The sequence below is a fragment of the Callorhinchus milii genome, unplaced genomic scaffold, assembly GCF_018977255.1.
Source record: "Callorhinchus milii isolate IMCB2004 unplaced genomic scaffold, IMCB_Cmil_1.0 Scaffold1, whole genome shotgun sequence".
Taxonomy (NCBI): Eukaryota; Metazoa; Chordata; class Chondrichthyes; order Chimaeriformes; family Callorhinchidae; genus Callorhinchus; species Callorhinchus milii.
Window position 1 is genome coordinate 103985169 of NW_024704742.1, and position 25298 is coordinate 104010466.

The 25298-nt window shown below is 43.5% G+C and overlaps 2 protein-coding genes across 2 annotated transcripts in view; both read right to left on the reverse strand.

The window, feature by feature from the left end:
- Positions 1 to 3900: 3900 nt before the first annotated feature.
- Positions 3901 to 9093, reverse strand: srp19 (signal recognition particle 19). The gene is made up of 5 exons (XM_042338738.1): positions 9018 to 9093; positions 6640 to 6715; positions 6151 to 6222; positions 5940 to 6048; positions 3901 to 4564 (listed from the first exon to the last, which is right to left on the reverse strand). Exons 1-5 carry the CDS (start codon positions 9053 to 9055, stop codon positions 4434 to 4436), a joined length of 426 nt encoding a protein of 141 aa, XP_042194672.1. The 5' UTR covers positions 9056 to 9093; the 3' UTR covers positions 3901 to 4433.
- A 3120-nt stretch (positions 9094 to 12213) lies between these two features.
- The window catches only part of apc (APC regulator of WNT signaling pathway), a 143534-nt gene continuing 130449 nt past the window's right edge, over positions 12214 to 25298 (reverse strand). Inside the window, 6 exon segments of the mRNA XM_007897403.2 lie at positions 12214 to 17401; positions 17404 to 19730; positions 20977 to 21191; positions 21733 to 21849; positions 23808 to 23885; positions 24170 to 24309. Coding sequence (XP_007895594.2) covers positions 13155 to 17401; positions 17404 to 19730; positions 20977 to 21191; positions 21733 to 21849; positions 23808 to 23885; positions 24170 to 24309 — 7124 coding nt within the window. The 3' untranslated portion in view covers positions 12214 to 13154.

Sequence of the window (25298 nt, forward strand, 5' to 3'; positions counted from 1 at the left end):
CACTCTAGTCTCGGCCATGTCGTCCTTCGACTCCAGGATAATCCTGGAGGCGAAGAACAACCCCGGGCTTCTGTTTTCTACTACATAATAATAATCCTTGCATTTGATATAACGCTTTTCACGTTTTCGAGACATCTCAAAGCGCTTCACAGAATATACTGTAAAGTAAATTGACTGTATATTTGTGGGCAAACGCGGCAGCCAATTGTGCACAGCAGTGTCCCACAAACAGTCTTTGATTGAAAATGACCAATTTATTATTGTTTTATTATACCTTTACATTGCACACATTAGCACACCAAACCTTCAAACAAAGTGAATAATGATATCAGCTCACGGACTCCATTTAAGTCCTGCTGCAAAATTTAGAAGAGTTCTGTACAAACGGTCAGCAAAAGTTATATTCAAAGACAATTCAGCCACCTTTCAAAACTGATGCCCCACCTTGTTCAGGCTCCCATTCAATTTCCATTGAATGCTTTCGAGTTGTTCTCCTCCGTGAAAACCTGGTATATAAATGGTTCTTGTCATGAAAGCTGGGCATGCTGCTTTAATGAGCAAAGCTCTCAGCCTTCCTTTAAGTGTTGCTGCAAAATTCCCAGATATTTAGCTCATATTAATATTCTAATTCTAAACCATGGGTGTACATAGTTCAGTAGTTTTTAAGGAGAGCCTATAGGGAATAAATACACACAAATACACCTTTCCCATGTACACATCACAGCAAGTATCCCATATAAAAAATAATGAAGACTCGAGACCTAAAACTCAATTTCTCTCACATCCCGACTCCTCCGTCCCCCCTGCCACCCCGCACAGGTCAAGTCCTCCAACCTTCACTGTGAGGAGATGCTGGATTTCCTTGAATCCAAAATCAAGGGAATCCGCTCCGCGGTCACTTCCCCTCCAACCTCCACCCACCCCCACCCCCTCCCTCCCACACTCCGACTCCTACCCATCCTCCCCTGCACACCTTCGAACCCATTTCCCCACCCTCTGTCACCAACCTCATCCTGTCCCTGAAACCCACCACCTGCTCCCTTGACCCCATCCCCACTCCACTCCTTATCTCCCAGCACCACCTCCTTGCCCCACATATCACAGACATCATCAACCTGTCCCTCTCCTGTGGCTCTGTTCCCATTCCCTTAAAAACTGCCACCATCACTCCCACCTTGAAAAAACCCTCCCTTGATGCGTCGCAGCTATCAAGCTACCGGCCCATCTCCAACCTCCCCTTCCTGTCCAAGGTCCTTGAAAGAGTTGTCGCCTCCCAGCTGCGCTCTTTCCTCTCCACCCATTCATTATTCGAACACCTTCAGTCGGGTTTCCGTGCTGCCCATAGCACAGAAACTGCCCTGGTCAAGGTCACCAATGACATCCTGACCATCTGCGACCAGGGCTCCCTCTGCCTCCTCGTCCTCCTCGACCTATCGGCAGCATTCAATACGGTCGACCACACTATCCTCCTCCACCGCTTGTCCTCCCACCTCAACCTTCAAGGCCCTGTCCTTGAGTCGTTTAGGTTGTACCTCTCCCACCGTCTTCACTATGTTTCCACGAAAGGCTTTTCCTCCACCCCCCGCACTGTCTCGTGCGGTGTCCCTCAGGGCTCTGTCCTCGGTCCCCTCCTCTTCACCCTCTATATGCTCCCCCTTGGTGACATCATCCGCAGACATGGGGTTAACTTCCACATGTATGCGGATGACACCCAACTCTACCTTTCCTCCTCTACCCTCAACTCCACGACCACCGATGTCCTGACAGCCTTCCTGTCTGACATCGAGTCCTGGACGAGAGACAACTTTCTTCAGCTCAACGTGCGCAAAACTGAGGCCCTCCTGATTGGTTCGTGTCAGCGCCTCCGCACCTCAGGCGCTGACACCATCAGCATCCAAGGCTGCACTCTCCACCTCTCAAAGACAGTCAGGAACCTCGGGGTTCTGTTCGACCCTGAGCTGTCCTTTCTCCCTCAAATCCGCGCCACAACTGGCACCACCTTCCATCACCTCTGGAATGTCGCCAGACTACAGCACTACCTCACCCCTCACGCTGCTGAAACTCTGGTCCACACCTTTATCACCTCAAGGCTGGACTATGGGAACTCTCTCCTCGTCGGCCTTCCCGGCACCTCCCTCCACAAGCTGCAGGTCATTCAGAACTCTGCAGTTCATGTACTGTCCCGCACCAGGACCACATCACTCCCACCCTCGCTCGCCTCCACTGGCTCCCCATCCCCCAGAATTCAAGATCCTCATCCTCACCTACAAGGCCATTCACGGCCTTGCTCCCTCCTACCTCTCCGACCTACTATCCCCCTATCTACCTGCCCGTACCCTCCGTTCCTCTGGCTCCGGTCTGCTCCACATCCCCCGCCCCAACCGCCCTACCATCGGTGGCCGGGCCTTCAGCCTCTCAGCCCCGAGGCTCTGGAACTCCATCCCCCAGTGCCTTCGCTGCCTCCTCCCTTTCCTCCTTCAAGGCCGGTCTCAAGACCTTTCTCTTTGACCGAGCCTTCAGCTCCCCTCTCGACTCTCTACCCCCTCCTCACTCCCTCCCTTCCCTCCCCTCACCCTGACCATTTCCCCCCAATGCTCGGGTCCTGACCCAACTGTACAGCGCCTTGGGACGTGCTCCCGACGTGAAAGGCGCTCTATAAATGGAATCTTGATGTTGTTGTTGTTGTTCCGAGACCACTCTTGCTTCTATGTCAGATGATTGTGGGTTGATGCTTCAATGCAGTGCTGGGAATATCTTGCATTGAGGGACGTGCCATTCTTCAGATGTGACATTAAACCAAGGTCCCAAGTGGATGACAAAGATCCCAAAGCACTATTCAAAAATAGGAGATTCTCCTACGGTCTTGGCCAACAATCCAGGTCGGCGGAGTGGGGAGTAGGCAGGTTAGAGAGCAAGGGGAGTGCCAAGGCATGAAGCGATTTGTAGATGAGTGTGAGGATCTTGAAGTTAATCTATTCTGTGATGGAGTCAGTGGAGCCTGGCAAGGAAATGTGATTGTGATATTGAATATTAGTGTGGAATATTAGTAAACAGATGGTGGATATTAGTAAACAGCTGTTAGTCAGGGACTGGATGTGGGATATAAAGGACATTTGTGGGTTAACTGACGCCCAGGTTATTCATAGGTTCAGTAAGTCTGAGGAAAAGACCGCGGCGGTTGGGGAGGTCAGGGACGCAGGAAAGAAGAGTATTAATAGGAGCTAAGGGGTATGGCTTCCGTCTTGTCAACATTCAATTGCAATAAGTTTGCGCTCATCCAGCCCCTGATGGAGCAAGCAAACTGACAGAATATCAGTGGACCTCGAGTCACAACTGGAGAAGTTGCCACAAGTGAGTGTGTAAATTTAGGAAAAGAATGGGGCCAAGGATGGTAGCCTTGAGGTACGCTGCAGATCACCCAGCGGATCTGGAGGAAAAATCGTTAGAGATGAAGTGATGGCAGGAGGTTAAGTAGGACTCAAACCAGGAGGGTGTGGTCCCACTGAGATGGATGAAGGTGATGCAGTGGAGGAGGATGGGGTGATCGACTGTTGTCAAATGCAGTGGAGAGGTGCAGGGGACAAGGAGGCGGAGGGAGCCCTGGTCACAAAGAAAGGACATCATTTGTGACTTTGCCGAGCGCTGTTACTGGGCCTTGTGAGGGTGGAAACTAGACATGAGGGGCTCATGTGGGGAGCAGAGGAGAGGTTTGACCGAAGTTGATTAGCAATAACACATTCCCGAACTTTGGCAAGGACAAGTTAGAGATGAGACGGTAGTTTATAACATTAGAGATCGAGGATAGATTTTTGAAGAGTAAATCTTTGAAACAAAACTGTCCTACCTTTGATGCATTCAAGTGATCAATCAAATTTCTTTTGAATCAAACCACCACGCCGATTTAGAATGCTTAAGACTTTATTTACATCCGATATTCTATCACCTTATAGCTTTAATATTGTCTGCAATTATTCATATTTTAACTGTTACATTCAGTTAAAGTAAAAGGTCAAATTTGGATTCCATTAGAATTCCCAGCAAACTGTGAAAGGGTTGGTTTGACTTACTCCTTTTCCTGAAAAGAAGTTGCAAAATTCGGATAAGGAACCCCATCAAGAAATACCATATTAGTCTTCACAGTCTTCCCACAGAAACTGTTTTATTTCAGCCAATACCAGATACAGAATGTGAACAGTAATCAGGTATTTGTTAAATGACACCAACTCAAAAACTTGTGTAATTACAAGAACATGACTGAAATGGTGACCGTGCCAAGACAAGTAAACTGATTTCCTGAACTGATTTAAACCAATTGCACTGTTACAAATTCTCCCCAAGCTATTTAGTTGAAGGAATACAATTATAAAACCAACATTGCCAACAGTGCTTTTATCAGAATAAATAGTTTGACATCAGCAACATTACCCACAGAATTATTTCTTCTTCTTCTTGCTCTTTTTGCCACCTTCTCCTGGTTGTGTGTTCTGATCCCCTCCTCCAGATTTCTGGGTCCTGGTCTTCAGCTTGGGAATCATCTCTGCTACGTACAACATCACTGCCTTACCTGAGGGGATTCAAAAGTTTCCAACACATCTTCAGTGCCAATAAACATTTCAGATAGTAGAGTGGTTCTCCAACACTCGGAGCACTATAAACTTCAAAGCTAGAACTATGCAATAGTTTTGAACATGACATCAATACCAAGATTGATCATTTTAAGTTTCCCTAAAATTAAACATGGCAACTTAAAGAAATGCTAATTGCCATCTGAATTATTGTCTTTTCAAACATATACAACAGAATTTTGCAGAACATATAGTCAGTCCAAATCAACCTAGGCTGTAGAACAGAAAGGTGGCAGATTGAAGCCATAATAATCTGTTTGTCAGCAGATTAACTTTATTGAATTATTAGAAAAAGGTTGGAATGCAAATAAAAACATTATCATGTTTCCCAGACTTTGAGACCAATCAAAACTCAATTTGTTTGAAAGTTGCTCCTGCTTATAAAATGGAGATGAAAGGAACTAGAATAAGTAGATACGGGCCAATTTAGTAAACTTTCAATATGTATCATAATGAATTACGGCGAGCACAGAATCAGGATGGGCTCCTGATACACGTTTGCGTGGAACACCTCTTATGATTTGGGCTTCCAGATGATTGGATGAGGTACCAGAAAAGTGCCTGTGGCTATGATAGTCACCGTCGCCTGGAGATAGGGAATTTAAGGTTCAAACAATTTCTTTTAAAGATCGAGGAAATATTTCAAACTAAGTTCAGTGACAACCAAGAAACAAAATCTTAACCATCCAAACCTCTGCCAGCAGAATCAACTTGCCTCTCCAGTGCAAAATAATCAACTCAGAAACACAATATTTGGCCTCCAAAACTCATAACAACAACAACAACAAGATTCCATTTATTGAGCGCCTTTCACGTCGGAAGGACGTCCCAAGGCGCTGTACAGTTGGGTCAGGACCCGAGCAAGGGGGAAATGGTCAGGGTGAGGGAAGGGAGGGAGCGAGGAAGGGGGAAATGGTCAGGGTGAGGGGAGGGAAGGGAAGGAGCGAGGAGGGGGTAGAGAGTTGAGAGGAGAGCTGAAGGCACAGTCAAAGAGAAAGGTCTTGAGACCGGCCTTGAAGGAGGAAAGGGAGGAGGCGGCGAAGGCACTGGGGGATGGAGTTCCAGAGCCTGGGGGCTGAGAGGCTGAAGTCCCGGCCACCGATGGTAGGGCAGTTGGGGCGGGGGATGTGGAGCAGACCGGAGCCAGAGGAACGGAGGGTACGGGCAGGTAGGTAGGGGGATAGTAGGTCGGAGAGGTAGGAGGGAGCGAGGCCGTGAATGGCCTTGTAGGTGAGGATGAGGATGAGCCGTAAGTTTGCAATATAAATAGAATACCATGACTAGCACAACCCGAGTGATAAAACATAAACTTACGTGTAGGAAACTGTTCAAAACATAAGGTTCCATCTTCATTTTTTAGTTGAATACGTATTCTGCCTCTGAACTGAACATCTCTGTTCCATTCTCGTGGGTATAGTTTATTCTGAAAAGAGTTTAAAAGATGTGTAAGTATAGACCATTTATTTGATTCTTTTTTGAAGATCCTTCAGAAATAGCACAAATATTAATTTAAAATGAAGCATACCTCGACAACCACATTTAGTCCTGCTGCTGTGCAAACATCTCGAATCTCTCCAAATGTTGGGTTTTCAACAGCCTGCACACAACAAAAAAGCATCACAAAAGACCAACAGATTTTGCAATAGAAATGGAATACAAAACGAGGGGATTTGACTGGGTAAATAGTGAGAAGCTACGTCCACTGATTAGGGAATCAGTAACAAGAAGACATAGATATAACATAGTCATAAGAGTCAGAATTTAGGAGATTTTTTAATAGTTATTGGGATGGAAATGTCCTGTCAAGCGGGTGGTAGAGACAGAGTCGATTGTGAGTTTCCAGAGAGAAGTAATTAAATATATGAAAAATTAAGGCTTGAGATGGGGCCTGTGTATAGGGCCGGGCAGTGGGATTGAAAGCACAACTTGCTCTGAGCTCCGATGCAGACTCAATAGGCCTAATGGCCTCCATTCTATGATTTTATGATCTAGAAAACACAGTATCAATCTTCACCTTTTCTACTGGTATTCTCCTGCCATCTGAGAGGGTCTTCTTGTTGTTTATATATGCTGGATATATACAAATAAACCTGCAAAACGGAAAGACAAGAAAGTCCATTTAGATTTTGAACCCACCTAAAATCATAATCATACAGATAAGCCATCATCAGTCCACCCCCAATTATTTTTGAAGTAGTTCTGATAAAGTAGATAAATGCAGAGGATGTGATGCATATGGATTTTCAAAAGGCCTTTGATAAGGTGCTCGTGGCTAGAACCAGGACGTGTGGAATCATGGAAGACATAGTAGAATGGATTGAAAGAGGGTGGTAAACAGAGGAGTAAAGGACAGTGAGTAAGAATTGGAAAATGCTGGTCTGCAAAGGTTCACTGCTGTTCACCAGGCACAGAAATGATTAGGAATCAAACACAAGAGGTATGTCAAAATTCACCGAGGGCACTGAACTGGTATGGGAAATAATGTATGCCAAAAGACGCAGGAGGGCAAACAGACTTGCAGAATGGGCAGATGATGTTCAATATAGAAACATGTGAAGTGATTTACTTTGGTAAGAGGAAGTTGGCAGTTCGTGCCCAGATAAGGCCATAAAATGAAACAGCTCAACTGTAGTTAGACCACATTTTGAATACCGGGTACAGTTGTGGTCACAGTAGGATAATGAGGGCCATTGACTGTTGAGTATGACTCAGCAGATAGCTAACTTGCCTCTGAGTCATAAGATTGCGGTTCAAGCCTCACATCAGGACTTAGAACTATGCTTACACTCCGATGCAATGCTGGGGATGTGCTGCACTGTGAGATGTTGCCCTTCGGCCGAGGACCATCTACTTGTTCAGGCAGATGTTAACAAAAACAAATTGCATTTATATAGTGCCTTTCATGTCAGAAGGATCAAAGATCCCATAGGGCTGTTCAAAAAGAGTTACTCCTGGTGTTTTGGTCAGTAACTTATCCATTTCACTTATGGCTGTTTGTGGGACATTGCCATGTGCACAGCTCAGCTGCCACATTCGCCCGGTCAGTTCACCTTACAGTAAATCCTGTAAAGCGCTTTGGGACGTCAAGAGGTGAAAGGTGCTTTACCAAAAACAAAAAAATTATTATTGTATTACAGGAAGGGAGAGAGTTCAGTTTAGATTTATTTGGATGTCACAAGGGAAGAGAGGATAGAACCATCAGGAGAGTCTGGACAGGATAGGGCTTTTATTCCAGTGCAGATGAGTGATACTGACATGAGGCCTTTAAATTTATGAAGGGGAGAGCAAATAAGACTGTTTGCACCTGTGAGTGAGTGAGACAGTGAGTGAGTGAGACAGTGTGTGAGACAGTACCATGTATGAGACAGTGGGTGAGATAGTGAGGGAGGGAGACATTGAGTGAGTGAAATCGTGAGTGAGGGAGACAGTAAGTGACATAGTCAGTTAGTGAGGGAGGGAGACAGTGAGGGAAGGAGACAGTGAGTGAGAAACAACAACAACAACAACAAGATTCCATTTATAAAGCGCCTTTCACGTCAGGAGGACGTCCCAAGGCGCTGCACAGTTGGGTCATGACCCGAGCAGGGGGGAAATGGTCAGGGTGAGGGGAGGGAAGGGAGGGAGCGAGGAGGGGGGAAATGGTCAGGGTGAGGGGAGGGAAGGGAGGGAGCGAGGAGGGGGAAGAGAGTCGAGAGGGGAGCTGAAGGCACGGTCAAAGAGAAAAGTGGGGGGATGGGGGGTGCTGGTGTGGGGGGGGGTGCCGGTGTGTGTGGGGTGGGAGGTGATGGGGGGTGCTGGTGTGGGGGGGGTGGGAGGTGATGGGGGGTGCTGGTGTGTGTGGGGGGTGCCGGTGTGTGTGGGGTGGGAGGTGATGGGGGGTGCTGGTGATGGGGGGGTGCTGGTGTGGGGGGGGTGCTGGTGTGGGGGCTGGTGCTGGTGTGTGGGGGGTGGTGCTGGTGTGGGGGGGGTGCTGGTGTGTGTGGGGTGGGAGGTGATGGGGGGTGCTGGTGTGGGACGGGGTGCTGGTGTGGGGGGGGGTGCTGGTGTGTATGAGGGGGAGGTGATGGGGGGGGGGCGTGCTGGTGTGTGTGTGAGGGTGTGTGTGTGTGGGGGGGGTGAGGGGGGGTGATGGGGGGGGTGTGGTGATGGTGAGGGGGGGTGAGGGAGGGTGAGGGTGAGTGAGGCTGAGGGGGGTGTAGGGGGTGTGATGGGGGTGAGGGGGGGGTGGTGATGGTGTGAGGGGGGGTTGAGGGGGTGTGTAGGGGGTGTGAGGGGGGGGTGTAGGGGGTTGAGGGGGTGTGTAGGGGGTGTGAGGGTGAGGGGGGTGTAGGGGGGTGAGGGGTGTAGGGGGTGTGAGGGGGGTTGAGGCTGAGGGTAAATGCTGATCTTTACCTCTCTTTATCCGCGTGAGTTTTGTCCAAATAAACCATGTTGTCTCGCGCTGCCCCGCCCGCCCGCCCGCCCGCCCGGCCCCGCCCCCTCCCGCACAGCCACCGGGACAGGATGTCCCGCCTCTAACCCGCACCTGATTGGTCGATACCGACCATCCCCGAGACACCTTTGTTGAACGCAACTTCCGTTCTGGAAACGCCACGACACCTTCCGGTCTCTCCGCCGCTTCACTCGTGTGTCGCCCGCAATACCGTCCCCAGAGGAACGAGTGGTGTCAGCGTTTAGTTCCCACCCCCTCAGCCGGGTGTCTGACACGTCACCATGTTTAACCGCATCCAAACCGAGCTGAGCTTTTCCTGTGTCCCACCTCCATCCGGGAATCCCAGTGGGTTGGAATGGAATGTACGGTCTCTGCCCGAAGAGCACCACCCGCTCACCTGAATCAGCAGAGTTTTACACACACCTTTGTGGTGACCTCAGAGAGTGTGTTGGGGTACTCCTGGAGTCTAACCAGCTAAAGCCGCATAGCTTGCCATTGATTTTGCTGTCTGGCAAGCTTTCCCGCTGCTTGTCCCGCTAGGACTACCCTACCCTTTAGAGCTTTGGGCTATAGGGTTAACAGGAGTTGAGTGCGATGACTCCCTGCCCCAGTGACTGGACTGCCCTTCCAGGTCCTGCTGATGAGCCAGACTGGCTGTGCTGTCACCAGCAGTGCTCTGGAATACTGTGGACCCGCTTGGCTCAGGAACCGGTCTACAGAGACCACCACAGCGGACTTTCGATTTTGACGCTCCATCGCCAGGCATGTCACCTTGGAGCCAACTGAGCCCAAATAAGCTCTGATGAAAACAAAAATGAACTTTCCCTGTGACGAGTTTCTGCTTCTGCTACAAGACAAACCCTGTGGCTCATAACCCAAACTCTCACACTCAGGATTTCCCAATGTTGACTGCTCTGCAGTAGTCACCTCCTCTGTCTGCCACCATCAGGTTTGAAGATTATTATTTTTTTTACGGAAGCACCAAGTGGAATATGTGCCCGAGGAGATTCAGTTAATCCTTTTTTCTCCTTAAGTTTTGCCACTGTGGATTTCCCAAAAATACATATTCATCTTCGAATGGTTAAAGTATGTTAATATTGATAATGAAGGCTATTTTGTTATTATCTAATCAAATGTGATTTAACAATGTGACCCATTATTAGCCCCGTTAGCCATAAAATTTGCATAACATTTGAATGCACAAAAACTGAAACTTTCATTTTATAATTGGTGAGCTTCCTTTATAAAAGTTGTGATATAGTTTTCACAGTGTAATGTCTCACCCAGTGGAGATTCATTTGCTTTTGATTTTTATAGCATGACACAAAGAATTGAAGTTGTCCCAGTGAAGCAAGATCACATGAATCTGGTTCAAACTCTTATTAGTAGTGAGATTATCATAAATAGGCTTTGTTGTGTCATGTCCTGAAGTGCAAAAATATAGACTTTCAACCACACTGGAGTTAAATTGCATTTGATATTATCACATCACATGTTTGATAGGTTAACCTCCCTGACGCTGTTCTCAAATAGTAACATCCATGAAACTGGGCTTTGGACTTCCAGCTCGTCAAATATCTGCAAATGTTTGCGTATTATATAAGCAAACCATTATGAATGAATGCAGACAATAGGTAAAAAAAAATTCAAAATTCAAAAGCAGTTTTAATGCAGCATAAAGCACAGAACCCTATATTAATAGTGTATTGTTTTTTGTTTCTTTCTTGAGTCTTATTTACAGTGAGTGAATTTACTGTAAACCTATTGCTAACTCAGACATCCATCTACCACAAGAGGGCAGTGTCTTAAAATAGGGTAACTAACTTGAAATCATCTGGATTGGATTCTCAAATATTCTTTTATGAAAACAAGCTAATTTTTTGAGATATTTATTCATTTGGATTATTTTGAACTTTAGGTGTGAGCTTGGCTCAGTTGGTAGCATTCTCGCCTGAGAAGGTTGTGGGTTCAAGCCCCATGTCAAGAATTTCAACTCCAGTCTTCAGTACACTGCTGGTGAGGAGGGGTTTCAACTCTGATGTGGTATTTGTGATCTCATCCAAGGTGTGGTGTGCAGGTGTTCACAAATGGCAAGAGCAATTTACAGGAAAGGTTGGAAAATTGAGGCTCAGAGAAGAAACCGGTCATTTTACCTACAAGAAAATGGATCAATTAACACTGCAACTGAAGAGGAACTAAAGACTTCAATGCAACCATGTGTATTGCACCTACTCACCCTCAACGTCCTTAGAAGGCTGTAGTGATAAAATACGTGTTAACATCAGCATATTCTGAGTTCTGTAGATTTTAGAACCCTTTACAGAGCCTGGATGGACAGGTTGTCCTCACCGACAATTATATATCTACAAAGATTTGAGCCATATTCTTTGGGTATATTTTAAATAGATATGATCTAAAAGTGATTTTTCTCCTTTTAGTTCCCTCAAATACAGGCATTTTTCCTGCAATGGACAGTTATGGAGGCATATAAGATTTTAAAATGGGATTGAGAAAATAAACCAGACCCACATGGTTTGGAACTGGACTATTGAGACCACCACAGTGGGCCGTCTGAATTCAAACAGTCCATTGTTGGCATCTTAAGGAAACCCTGCAAACCTTCACCCCCCACCCACAGGAGACTGGGTATGAGAACAGTAGCCCGTGGACTGTATGGTCTCATTGTGTGGGGGATTTTTAGGACATTATTTGATGAAATTGACCTCTTTAAAATAGCTACTAACAGGATCATTAATCTCAATTATTTTAGGTATAGGTAAATGCACTCTGGTGTTGTCATTCTGCAAGAAACCATTGGGTCTGATCAAATAGCAAAAAAAGTGCAGATCAGGTTGATTAGGAGTCTGGTGCTTTTTGTAATAAATTTCTTCGATGGACATTTTGAAAGATCTGGAAGTCCAGGGTAGATGTAGTCTGAGATCTAGAATGATATTGACAGTGTCAGTTGCACATGTGCATAGTTTTTTGAATTTGTGAGAATGAGGTTCATAAGACAAGAGTCTGGAAATTTGCGCATCAGAAACCGGTGAGAGCTTCACAATTCTGCAGATTTGACAACTTAATGAACAAGCCCAAAAACAAGTTTTCTTCCATGTGAGATTAACTTTGTAAACATTCAACTGACGCAAAGAAAAATACATACAGTAATAATTTATTCTGAAATGTTCATTTAGTTCTTTTGAGACGATTTCCGTCTCATTCATAAAAGAGCAGCCATCTCACCTCAAATAACAATATACAACAAGTTACAGCATAGCAATGGGTCTATCTACTTTCTGATGAAATCTAGATCAGAAAAGAAAATACTCCAGTCCAAGGCTGCAAGGTTACAGACAATCTCTCTTTGCAGCGCGCGCACACACACACAGCAGTGTACATGAATACACCGTAGCTATCTATGCACATCATATGACCACAGAATTGAGTCATTGCTTTGGACAACATACCATCCAATCTGATCATGCAGAAGAGCAGGCTGGGGAAGGCTGTTGTGGCAGAAATCATGTCTGTGAATTTCTGAATTTCACAGCTGCATGATTCTTCACAAGGTTAGGGTACTTCACAATTACAAATGTGGAATATTAATAATACTCATTTCATTCACCTTTTTGCATGGATGTAATTAGATATCTAGTTTAAAACTCCCTGCCATTTTTTTTGCTATTAAATTGTTAAACATGATTGGTACAGCATTATACATTTTAATGGATTTGCCTAAATCATTTCCAAGTATGTTTTTTTTAGTTATAAGCCAAGCAATACATAAAGGATCATGGCAGGAACTCTTAATACAGAATACATGTAAAACGGACTGTACAATGGGTTTTCTTTGACAGCTGCAATGACCTCAAACCTCATAACCAAATGCATCTCCACCAGCATTAACAGTTTTCTAACAAATATGGCTTCCTGAACAAAGACCCTTTTGCAGAGAGAGAAAAAAAACAGTAAGAGATATTTACAGAACATATCCAAGTTGATAGGTAATTATTGTAAAACCAGCAGTCATCTCAAATATCAGACATTTGTACCAAAATCCTACATAATAATCAGTTTCCTACAATCACAAAGTTCTCTCAAACAGAAGTCACTAAATAGGATCCAGAATGACGTTTTGGGCTTTGATTTCCACTTGATTCGGTGCTTTCAGGTTTAGAGTTCTCCTTTTTCTTGGTGCTGGTTACAGGGGTTGGAATCTGTGATGGTCTGGAGGCGCTGCTGTCGGTGCTGCTTTTACGAGGACTGGGGATATAGTTGAATGGGGTAACTCTGGCAGCTACGGTACCGCTAGGTGAGCTGTGCTTGCTTGAGCTGTTTGAACTAAAAGGCGTACGCTCGGTGACGATATTGTTCTCGATCTCCGGTGAAGTAGCAGAACTGTTCACAGCAGACTTCAATTCTGTTGCCTTCTCGGGACTATCCGTCTGAAGAAATGAATTCAAGCGGTGCTCCATTCGTGGAGCTCGAGGAGGGGTTCCACGTCCTGGCATTTGTCTATTCTGTGAATCACCTGAACCCTCATCATCTGGAGACATTTCGGGCAAATCATCGATAACTGGGGGTGTATTAGTTGATGGGGATTTTCCTGGCCGAGGGTTGTTTATTGGACAGTCTTCAATTCTCACCCACACATCCTCAGTCTTTGACACAGGAGGAGCCATCTGGTAAACTAAACTTTTGGATTCATTACTATTTGCAGCTGAACTCTGAGGGTGGCTGCTCATTTGTAGAATTTCATTATCTTTTATTTTTCTCCAGGTTCCCCTCAAGGGCACTGCACTTTCCTTGGGTTGTTTATTGCCGTGGGTAAAACTTCCGAGATGCGGCTTCTCATCTTCACTTTTGGCCTTTTCACTCGATTCTGAAGAAGCTGACAGAATTGATGAGGAGCTCCCTGTTCTTCGCCATGTGCTTACTCGAGGAAGGGATGAGGAATGTTTGCTATGTTCACGTTTCCATGTTCCTGATCTGTTCACAGGAAGCCTCGAAGGACTTTCAGAATGAGAACGAGCTATGTCAGGCCTCCTCATTGCCCTCCCATCTAAATATTCTGCAGTGAGGTTCTGATTTGGAGGTACTTTCCTCCAACTGCTGGTTTGGTTGGATAAATGACTTAGCATCATATCTTGATGCTGAGATGGACTTAAAACTGGAGTCTGGGTTTGTGGTCTGGTTGGCGAGGCAGGTCTGGAGGGCGGCGATAAAGATTCAAAAGAAGTTGATTCCTCTAATTTCCTCCTCAACGTTGGACTCGGGGCTTCTTTTATAAAAGTTGACTGACGCATTAAAGTGGGTCTCTCCGACCTGTCAGACTCACTGCCACTCGACTTTGTTGAAGACATTCTTGATAGTTCCACTCTCTTAGGTGGTACAGTGTTATTGGCACCCTGGTTGAATCCCTTAGGGCTTGATTCACTTCTTGTGATAGAAGCTGTGTTCTTTCCTAGATTAGTTTGCCTTGATGGGGCCTGCTGGCTCAGCGATCTCCCTGGAGATGTGTAAGTCATTCTACCTGATCCTCCAGGTTTAGCTGAGGCAGAACCTGGAGAAGTCGTCCGTGGCAGCTGTGATATCTTGTTAGTGGGGCTGATCCCATTTCTTCCTGGAGAGATGGAACTTCTACCAGGAGACTGCAACGGTCTAGACAAAGACTGTGGGGATGGTCTAGAAGGTGTGGAATCTCTGGATCCTGATCTTGAAGATCCTTTACTGCTTGATGCTCCCGGAGTCCCTGTGTGCTTGGCTGTAGGACTTGGGTCAGGTTTGATTGGGCCTTTGATCCCTCTTGGTGAATTACTTGAATTCTGTCCTGGGCTTGGACTTTTAGAGGCTGCATTTTTGGGTGGAGTCTTCTTTGGAATAGGGCTGGTGCTGGGTGAGCTGTTCCTTACACCTGGTATGTGAATCATGGTCCTTCCACGTGAGATCATGGGCATGTTTGTCTGTTGGTGGTGTTTAGCCAGACTAGAAGACTCAACATTGGAACGGGCTTTCCCAGTAATCAAACTTTTATATACTTTTTTACCTCCTCGAATAGCTTTTACATTTTCTTCTTCATTCTTTCTGTTGTCACTTGTGTTTTTCTCTCCCGGTTTTACAATTTTAGGGCCCTTATTAGAAGTGAAGGGCTTTTCCTCCTGGTCAGGTGTAAGGTGAAAGGGCGATCCTAGGGAGATACCAGATTTAAGAGACAGGATGGAATCAGAATCAGAAGAACCTTGTCTTGACAGGCAAGCAGCAGCCTGGTGCAAACTACTAACTATAGAGTTAGCGCCCTCTTGAATGGCTTTCCAGTCAAAGCTTTCGGAATCCGGAGAGAAAGCCTGTTCTGGAATAGGGCTATGCCCTTGTTCTCTCATACTCATCCCCTCATCGGTGTCCTCACCACCCAAACTGCCACTATTAGCTGCATTTTCACGTTTACTCTTACCTTTTGCAAAGAGTTTTTTCTTTTTGGGCATGGCTGAAGTGATACACTCCTGTAGAAGATCATCCTCAGAGTCGATGCTGAGAGAGCTGAGGGAGCTGTTTCGAGAAAAGCACACTGGTGTGTCTTCCACGTGAAATGATTTGGGAGCATAACCGGAACCCTGGGCTCTATTTACAGGCACTGGTTCTCCCTGTTCAGGCTGAGCCGGTGATTTTTTATTATTGTTCTCCTGGTCAATATCACTGAGAGAGCTAAGCGAGGAATTGCGGGAAAAGCAGACAGGTGTGTCTTCAATCGCAAAATTTTGCATTTTCTCGTCTGTAACAGTATCTCTGACACTCATATCTTTTGCCGTTTGAGAGAAAACCGCCTGTTTTTGTAACTTTGACGGTCCTCGGGCCAGCAAGGACTTGTGACCTGGTTGTTGCCTTCCAGCGGGGAGCTGACTATTGGGGCGCTGTTCATTGTGACAATTCTTTACATCACCAGCGGCATACTTATCTTTTCTGTCTTTCTCTTTCTTCAGCTCGGCTTTCTCTTTTGTGAGATCCGTGTCATCATCATCAAAGTCGAGTGAGCTCAGGGAATCATTTCGTGAAAAACAATATGGAGTTCCCTCAATTGGAGTATAATGATGTGGGGAGTCGAACACAAACCCACCACGTACACGGTTATCGTTACTCTGTGGTTTATCATGAAAATCCCCACGAGAACCTTTTGTGGGTTGCAGTTTGCTACACTTTTCCATATCTTTCTTCTTTTCTGAGTTGCTGCCTTCTGCAGAAAAACTACTTGGAAGATCAGACACACTTTGTTCCATTGACCTGGTCTTATACTCACTGTTCTTGGGCATTGGTTTCACTGGAGAGGTCGGTTTCCTTTTCTCCGCCTCTTGCTGACTTGCATGATTGACAGGAGACGCTGACGGCAGCTGCACCTGATTCATTATTTTCTTAACTCTGTAGGGTTTATGGCTCTTTCCTTTTGGCATAGCAGAGTTTATACATTCAGCTAGAATGTCACCTTCCTCAGTTTTATCATCATCTTGCCCTGACTGAGGACCAGCATATCCTTTTGCTGCCTCAGCATCGTCCATGCTCCTCCCCTCAGTTGGGATGGTATCTCTCTTTTCCATTATTGCAGAACGAGTTCCTTCTGAATTTGCCAATTCATTTGGGGGTGACTCGATCGTGAGATCACTTAGTGACGTAGCTGTCGAAAAGTTTATGGGAGTTCCTTCAACACAATACACTCGGGGCATATCTTCCCGAAATAGATCATGGTTGAAGCTGACGTGCTTTTGAGAATGGATTCTATTTTGATTGGAGAGAAGTTTGTACACAGGCAACTGACTCGGTTTCCTTGCCACAGGAGGGGGTAACCGTGGTGCATTGCCAGCAGATTTCTTTGCTTTACTTGAAGATTTTGTTGGCATGGCTGAAATAATACACTGTTCCAAGATTTCAATATCATCATCGTCATCGTCATCTTCCAACATGTCCTTCTCAGGTTCACCAGCTTTTTCTACTTTGCATTTAATTTTCTCACTTGTATCTTCCTCCTTATCAGGTTCATCGTTTCTTTGTTCGTCTTCATATACAGGAGGCATAACTCGGAGTTCAAGATCTTTCTGAATAAACGGCTCATCAAGACTAAGAGCACTCAAGCTGGATGCACAAGAAACACCATCTGGCGTGTTTTCTGTGGCAAAATGCATCAATATATCACTGTCCTGAGGAAGCTGGACTCTTTGAACAGCTGCATTCACAGCCTCTTGCCTGTGACCCGTCTCTCTGCTTTTAACGTTACTCTGTTCCTTGCTTTTATGCACTTCTCTTTTTAGCTGAGTCGGTTGGGGTGGTGGGGTTTTACTTCTGCTCGGAGGCATCGTTGGCCTGGGCTGTCTGGAAGATCACTTGGACTTATGACACCGCTAACCATTTCACTGCAGGGTTCACTCTGAATAGAACTGGCAATTGACTGGCTCTCAAAACTGCCCAGTGAACTGACTGAACTGCATCTACTGAAGACCAGAGGAGTTTCTTGCACATAGTGATCTGGTGGGCTCTTCGGAGTCTGAGCTCCACTTTTAGATGGTGATTTGGCACCTGAAGAGAACTCGACAGCTTTCTGCCTGGACATGTCAGGCTGAGACACATTGGTGGCATGCAGCCGATTTTGTTTCATTCGTTGGTGATGGGAGGCAGAGGATGTCTCACTTATACCTGTTTCATTGGGTAATGCCGCACGATTTTCCTTAAGGTCAATGATCTGCAGAGTGGTTCCATCATCTGATACACGCTTAGCTTGACCACGACCTTCCATTTCATCCTCTGAAGACAGTGAAGATAGTGAACTACATCTTGAAAAGCAAATAGGTGTGTCCTCTACACAATAGGTCTGCATAGTTTCTTGGTTAATTAAAGGAGTCTTACAAGCCGACGATTTCTGTCCCGCGGGGTTAGGGGCAGCTCTAGAATGTGCAGAACTGGGGTGCAGGCAGTTTTGCTGACTAGATTTGCTGATTTTGGAGCTTGGTGTGCTGGCACAACTGGATCCTGTGTGATCCTTTGTTGTGCTTTGAGCTGAAGAGCCTTTCGAATACATGAAAGCCTGGTTCTGTGAAGAGGGAGGAATTTCTGAGGAGTACTTCAAACTGTAGTCGATGGGCTGTTCAACATGGTGCTCCTCTTCTGTAAACTTCATACTGTAGTTTGTGGGCCTGTCCTCATCAGCCTGCTCTTCTTCAGAGTAACGCTCGCTGTAATTGGTTGGCTTCTCATCTTCATAATCATCCACCTGGCAAATAGACTGGTTCATTCTGTGCTCAGAATCCACCCGGATCGGCTCGGAGTTGTTGTGCACCCTGGCGCTATAAGAGGAGCAGTCTGACTGGCTAAACCGAGGCTGGAATTTGATGCGAGATTCCTCTGCACTGCAGCCACTTTCACAAAACATGGAATAGCCGGAGCTCGGTTTCCTCGACTGTTTGTGTTCATTCCTTTTCATCTCTTCCTCTACAATATGCTTTGGTCGTGCCCATTGTTCATTCTGTGATGGGCTCTGCCGGCCGGAATTTAGTTGTTCATCTGAGTATTTGAGACTGTAGTTAATTGGCGTGTCTAGCTCAGCATCGTTGTCATCCAGATGATTCGCATTGTGAATTTTGTGGGCGAGATCTGCTGGATATTTTCCATAATTGCAGAACTTACTTTCATCATCCTCTGAATAAGATTCAATCGATGGTTTCATCTGCCCCCTCTTACCATACCCATCACTGCTGCTAACGCTATTCAAACTATCATTTGATGACCGCTTGTACTCGTTTTTTCCATAAGGCATGGAGCAGGTTCTGTTGGGGTTTTCAGGTTTATTATAATTAAAAATATTAGAATGGGGGTGAGAGGACGACGCTCGCCTTAGACCGGTCCTGTCCTCTGACACACAGTGCAGGTCGGAAGCAGATCCGGAGCTTCTATCCTCAGAGGATAAATGCATATTTGATACCTCTTCTATGACCTTGGCTATTTGAGCTACACTGGTAGTCATCTGTCTTCCAATTCTTTTAGAAGGATCGGACACAATATCAGATGAATGAAAGGTATCAGTTCCTCTTCGATCTCTTTCAGCACTTCGGTCTTTTTCTGCTCTGAAGCCTTCTACACTGCCCCTGCCATCTCTTGAGGACGAAGTCATATATGGCGACAACACAGTCACATTTCCAGTGTTGAAGCTCTCAGACCTGCATACCCCATCATCATTGTGCCTTCCAGAATCCAAAACATACTCACTGAACCGGCCTGGTTTGTGTCTTGGTTTACTGCGATGTGATGTTTTGGGGCTCAAATTATCAATATTATCAAAAGTCTCCGATAGCTGTTGAGCATCCAATTCTGCTTCCAGTGCTTTCTGTTTCCTAACATGTAGAGATGGTAGGCTCGATCCTGGAGACATGATGTTGGCATCTTTATACTTAGCAGGTCTGTTGGCCATTAGGTTTCTCAAAGCTGCAGCACTTCCCATTGCAATCATTTTATGTTTAGAATGAATTAGATTTTTGAGCATACTAACTGCTCCCATGTCCCACAAAGCCTCCTGGTCCTTGGCATTTCTAGCAGAGAGATTCCAAAGGGTTCCACATGCATTACTGACAATAGTCAGGCTATGGGACTTTAAGTGCTGTAGCAATGTCTGTAAGCAGTTATTTTCACGCAAGATTTGCCTGCAGGAGAAAGGCAGCCATTTAGAAAAAAATTTTCAAATCAAATCGTTAAAAATACGGCAACTTTATATGGATTACGCTTGCATGCATACATGGATTACATTTGCCAAATTCAGTTAACCAATATTTCGAAGTAATTTATTACTGTTCATATTCTCCCCAATTACACGAACATTATCATTGGTCACAATGAGGAAACCACAATGTTTATTCATATATTTATATGCCATGGTTAGGTAATAGGTGTTTCAGTTTAAATACATGATCCAAGTTGTTTTTGGGGGGGACTTAAAGATATGAAATGGTTTTTTTTAAACAAATCTTATTCATACAATTGTTAAAAAAGGGTTCACAAATAGATGATTAATAACATTTAATCTAAGTGCAATTCTTAATATATTAAGAACTGTCAATGAAAGAGAACAGCAGTAAAGTATACGACTAGTTCTGTCCGATTATCTGGGCTTGATCTTTGTGACTCCATGGAAAAAGGAACAAAGGCATTTGGCTAGATGAAAATGTTTTGCTATAAATAACAATATTGGAAGCATTAGAGGGTAAATAGCAGTGTATTAAATAACCAAGGTGGAATCCTCAGTAGAGAACAGTCATCTCACTTAACCCATCAGTCCCAAAAGGCATTGGATTTTAAGATTTTTTTTAGCTCACTGTTCAGTATTAACAACAGCAAAGTAAGGACTCAAATTTAACACGTTGGCATTTGACCTTCAAGGTGCCACTTTGGGAAGAGTAGGGGTGGATGATAATTTACCAGTGTTAAAATTTTTGAGCTATTTTAAATTAACAGACAATTTTCCCGACTAAAAATATGATCGTAGTACGGTCTTAATTCAAGAATGCAAGCATTTTACACAAAATACACAATCAATCCACTTTACAATATACTCTGTGAAGCGCTTTTGAGATGTCTCAATGACGTAATAAGGTGCTATATCAAATGCAAGGATTATTATTATTATCTCCATACCCTGATAGCATTGGAAGAAAGGTACATTCAAGAACAATTTGTTTCTAAGAATGAATGACTAGGGTATTGTAAGCAAGTCCATATGTTAAAATTGGTAGGTGCCATTGGTGTAGCAGAGGTAAACGACCTATTCCACTGCGGGATATATTTAAGATTTCAGAAAAGGCATTTCTTTCCAAAATTCAAAGGAATGCAACTTGAGCAGAACTATTTTCACAAAGTAATAGTATTTTTTTCAAATCAAACTATTGCACGTACCTGTGATCTTCATTTGTAGCAATCAGACTGGAAACATTGCGTAGAATACCACCTCCACTTTCAATGATGGCCAGTGTATTGGTTTGGCTTCTGTAAGTTAAAGTGCCTACTAAGAAGGCAAGGGCACCATCGACAGCACAAATGTCAGCCTTATTTTCAGTACAATGTGCAGATAAATTCCACAGAGCACTTAGAACACTCTTTAGAGTTGATTCCTTCAATAGAATTGAGGGGGACAAAAATTAATGTTCTACACTAGAAATTGTTACTATAAATTGTATTGGAAATATTTCAGAATAGCTTCCAAATTATGAACATTTGGTTAATATGAGATTTTTAAATTGAACTTTCCTTATTTTCTCTCAAAGAATTTTTAAAATATATTTTAGAAATTTTATAAAATTTACATTTGATAAATACTGTATCTATACAGCTCAAAAGAAGTCTTAATTAAAAACAGTGAATAAACATACAATTCTTTCTCATACGTGTTAATAATTTTGAGTGGCATGTCACATGGGTACAAAATGAGTAAAACAATTCTATTGACAGACAATTATCCCTCTGAAACATTACAAACACGAGGAAATAATTATTCTTCAGATTTTTTTAATATCAAACCCAATTTAAACTTCAAGAGGATAAAATAGCATATGGCAGGAAAAAGTCAAAATGTTTCCAGAACACATTTTATAAATATGCTTGACTGAGTAGAGCTGTAATTTTCACTGTCAGTGAAGGGAGATTGTTCCCTACCTTTTTCACATCGAGTGCACATTCCATTAAGGCGCTCACACTTCCAACTTCACGCAAGATCTTTTTACTGTTCACATCTGCTCGCCATGATAAGTTTCTCAATACACTGGCAATGACCTGGAACAGATCAATAATTCAGTAAATAGGCAGCACTCCAGTGCTTTCCCTGACAAGTTTAACTTATTTTCCATTTATCTTATAAATTAGTCTTTATAGATTAACTCTTTCTCGCAGTTGTAGCATACAAGTGATTATGCAAACTCACTATTGTAAAGGTTCTGGTCTGGCACATGGATTGTATAAGATGATGAGCTGAGGATTTTCTGATCAATCCAAAGGGATTTCAGCGCTACATAAGATGCTCTGAGACTCAAGGAAGGTGGTCAATAATAGCCAACATTTGGACCCTAAAATGCACATTTGCTGGACCGCTGGAGGTCAACCAGTTAAAACTGCATAGTTTGCCACTATGAAGCCCTGGACACCAACGATGCATTATCATTTCCTCCTCCGAAAGCAATAGTTCTCGGTCGCAGAAATTTGCGTTATTTACGCTAATTGTGCAATGAACTGGTTTGCAAGAAAATGGGCTTATGCCTAAACCTTGGTTCTTCACTGCATAATAATAACAATAACAATGAAATGAAGAATTTAAAGATGTTAATCATACCTAGGTTTTAGAAGGAGATGGATGTGATTTTGGAACAGATTTCTAGATGACAGGGGCATAATTGCTGAAGGCTTGGCTACTAATAGTGAAGCGAATTATCACCAGAGTCAGAAGGAAAAGCCTTGAACGGGCCAGGACTGGAAGGAATTGAGGGCCATTACATGGATTGGACAATAATCTTAAACCCAATGAGTTTCTGGTAGCGAATGGAGCTTGATGAGAGTGGGGATAATGAGTGTGCAGGAGAGAACTCAGGCTCTCAAGCTCTTGATCAGTCGAAGCTCCTGGAGAGTTTAATAGGGAAGCCAGTGAGAAAAATATTCGAAAAAAAATTGATCCTTAATAATAATAATAATAATAATACTTGCATTTGATATAGCACTTTTCACGTCGGGAGGACGTCCCAAAGCGCTTCACAGAACACTGTAAAGTGAATTGACTGTATATTTGTGGGCGAACGCGGCAGCCAATTACGCACAGCAATGTCCCACAAACAGTCGTAGATTGAAAATGACCAATTTAATTATTGTTTTTGGTTTTTATTTGGAGGGATTATTATTAGGCGTGTGGAGTAAGGAAACTTGCCCAAGGTTTCGCCCTCTGCCTGGAATTGAACTCAGTTCTCTCGCTTGCAAAGCGAGTGCTCTAATCACTGAGCTACAGGACTTCACAGGTATGAATTAAGGTATGAATGAAGGTGTGCATTGGAGTGGTGGGGTAGTAAGTGGGTAAGCAAACTACAAGTGTAGGTCTTGGCAAAGAACCAGATGTTTAAAACCCATCTCAGGGTTAAGCAGCACATCTGGTCCAGCTTGAGCGAGCAGAGAGGTTGAAGGAAATAGAATAGAAACAAGCAGATGACAAGGAGAAACCACCAGGTTCACCTCAGCGTTGTTAAAAGTTCAGCTACAATTCAGTTATGGCTCACCCAGGACTTGATGTCACACAGGCTGGTCAATCAAACAACAGTCCAAAATGCGAGAATAAACTTCAATAAATCTGCTTGTACCACTGTCTTCCCATGCTAAAATAAATGTCTGTCTCCAATTCAATAGTTCATACTGAATCACATTAAATGGAAGTTCTATATCTTGTCTTATAAATAAGAGGCAGGTTATATTGCTAATGCTCTCAACCTTTATTTATGCCATTTAGTTTTTTTTAAAAAGCCTATTTTTCAGAAAGATATATTCATCAAATAATGTTTGGTTGCTTCATGTACTTAGAAAAGATAGACGACTTCAAATGCTTTTAAGTTTATCATGCTTATTTTCAGAGAAATTAATGGAACAGTTGATTTTCAGAATTGCACATGCCGAAGATAGGAACTGTACACAGTTTAGAGAAATAAAGTGACCTGCCAATGATTAAACTAAAATACTAAAGTGTTTATACATCTTTTTACCTGTTGTAGATCTTCACTTTCCGATTTAAGTTGAGCTACCATTGCTCTCATGCAGCCCTTCATAGAACAGAGTGTAGCCTGTCAAGAAAAAAACATTACATAAGCAATTCTGGCACTTTGTTGAACTTTACTTTGATTAATGTGAAATTGTCAAAACAAGATAACTAAATAATTTCCCTGCAATTGACCAATAATGGCCACAAATTCAACCCACCTTACATTACTATACTAGCATGCCATTCCACATGAATGAGTTTGATTTAACTACAACTTCTGTGATAGTTTTTTTTAAAAAAACACGTTCTCAACCTGAGTGTATCAATCATGATAATTTGAAATTACATTGTGATAAATTGACCCACCTTATTTGCAACATCCCCAAAGGTTAAATTTGTAAGTGCCATTCCTGCATAGCGGCGCAATGTGACACTGTAGTGGTCACTGGTGAGTCCATACATTTCACAATCCACTTGCAACAATTCAGCTATAGCCTGTAAACCACCTGGGAATGAGAATGTCTATGGTTAAAACAGAGTTTTCATAAAGCTATTTCCAATTAGAAATATCAGAAATAACATGAAAGATATTTTAAAATTTAGCTTTGGTTTGAAACATTAATCCCCTAATTTTGTATTTATTTAAGACCATTGCTGTATAATGTTCAAATCACAAACCTGATTAAACAATAGATTTACAACAAATCATTTTCAGTACATATGAGGACTGCAGTGCAGATATTGCAGTGACAAACAATATTTCGAAGGAAAGCTAAAGGATATGGGCATAGAGGGCCAGAGTGATTTGATATAATATACATCTATATATCAATCATCCTGAGAGTCTGACCAAATAACTTTAATAACATATTGTGAAGGACAACAGATTCTATCTATACTTTACATTTCAAGTTTAAAACTATTTTCTCATATTTTAGAAACAATTTATTTAATTGCATCTAAAAGCTTATTGATGTTTCCCCTTCTAACATGTTGGCAGTACCAAGGACAAAGGAGGTCAGAATTAGTAATTGCAGTAGATTTTCTGTGCTGGGCTCAGCTGGTGCAACCTGATCGGATAAAATGCTCTGCAAGACAAGATCATGGCCTTCCGTCTTAGAAACCACAATAGATTTATATCAAATTTAGATAATAGGCATTACAAATTAAACTTTTTACTCTACTCTCTTTCCTGGAAGAAATATATAAGCAAACAGCAAGAGAACAAGGTGAGCTACAGCTTTATTATAATATACCAAACAACTGATGACTATAGATTTCCAAATCAGACAAATACTGCCCACTCCACTCTTATTGCTTACATTATTTTATTCCCCCATTCCCCAATTAATGGTTCAACCATTAATGTTCTCTACAGCTGCAACTTTGAGTCACAGTCGATCGAGGACACAGCTGCCTCTATCAGTCTTGTTTACACAACATAAAACAGCTAACATAAGGTGCATTCGGTTCGACCCACAGCTATCCTTCCTTC

Bases quoted from the DNA above. Each gene is read 5' to 3' on its own strand.
- srp19 (XM_042338738.1), bottom strand. From the start codon at position 9,055: ATGGTTTATTTGGACAAAACTCACGCGGATAAAGAGAG. The intron at 6,049-6,150 runs GTATGCTTCATT...AACTCTTTTCAG, and splicing joins GACTAAATGTGGTTGTCGAG to AATAAACTATACCCACGAGA. The intron at 4,565-5,939 runs GTAAGTTTATGT...GAATCCCCTCAG, and splicing joins TTTTGAACAGTTTCCTACAC to GTAAGGCAGTGATGTTGTAC.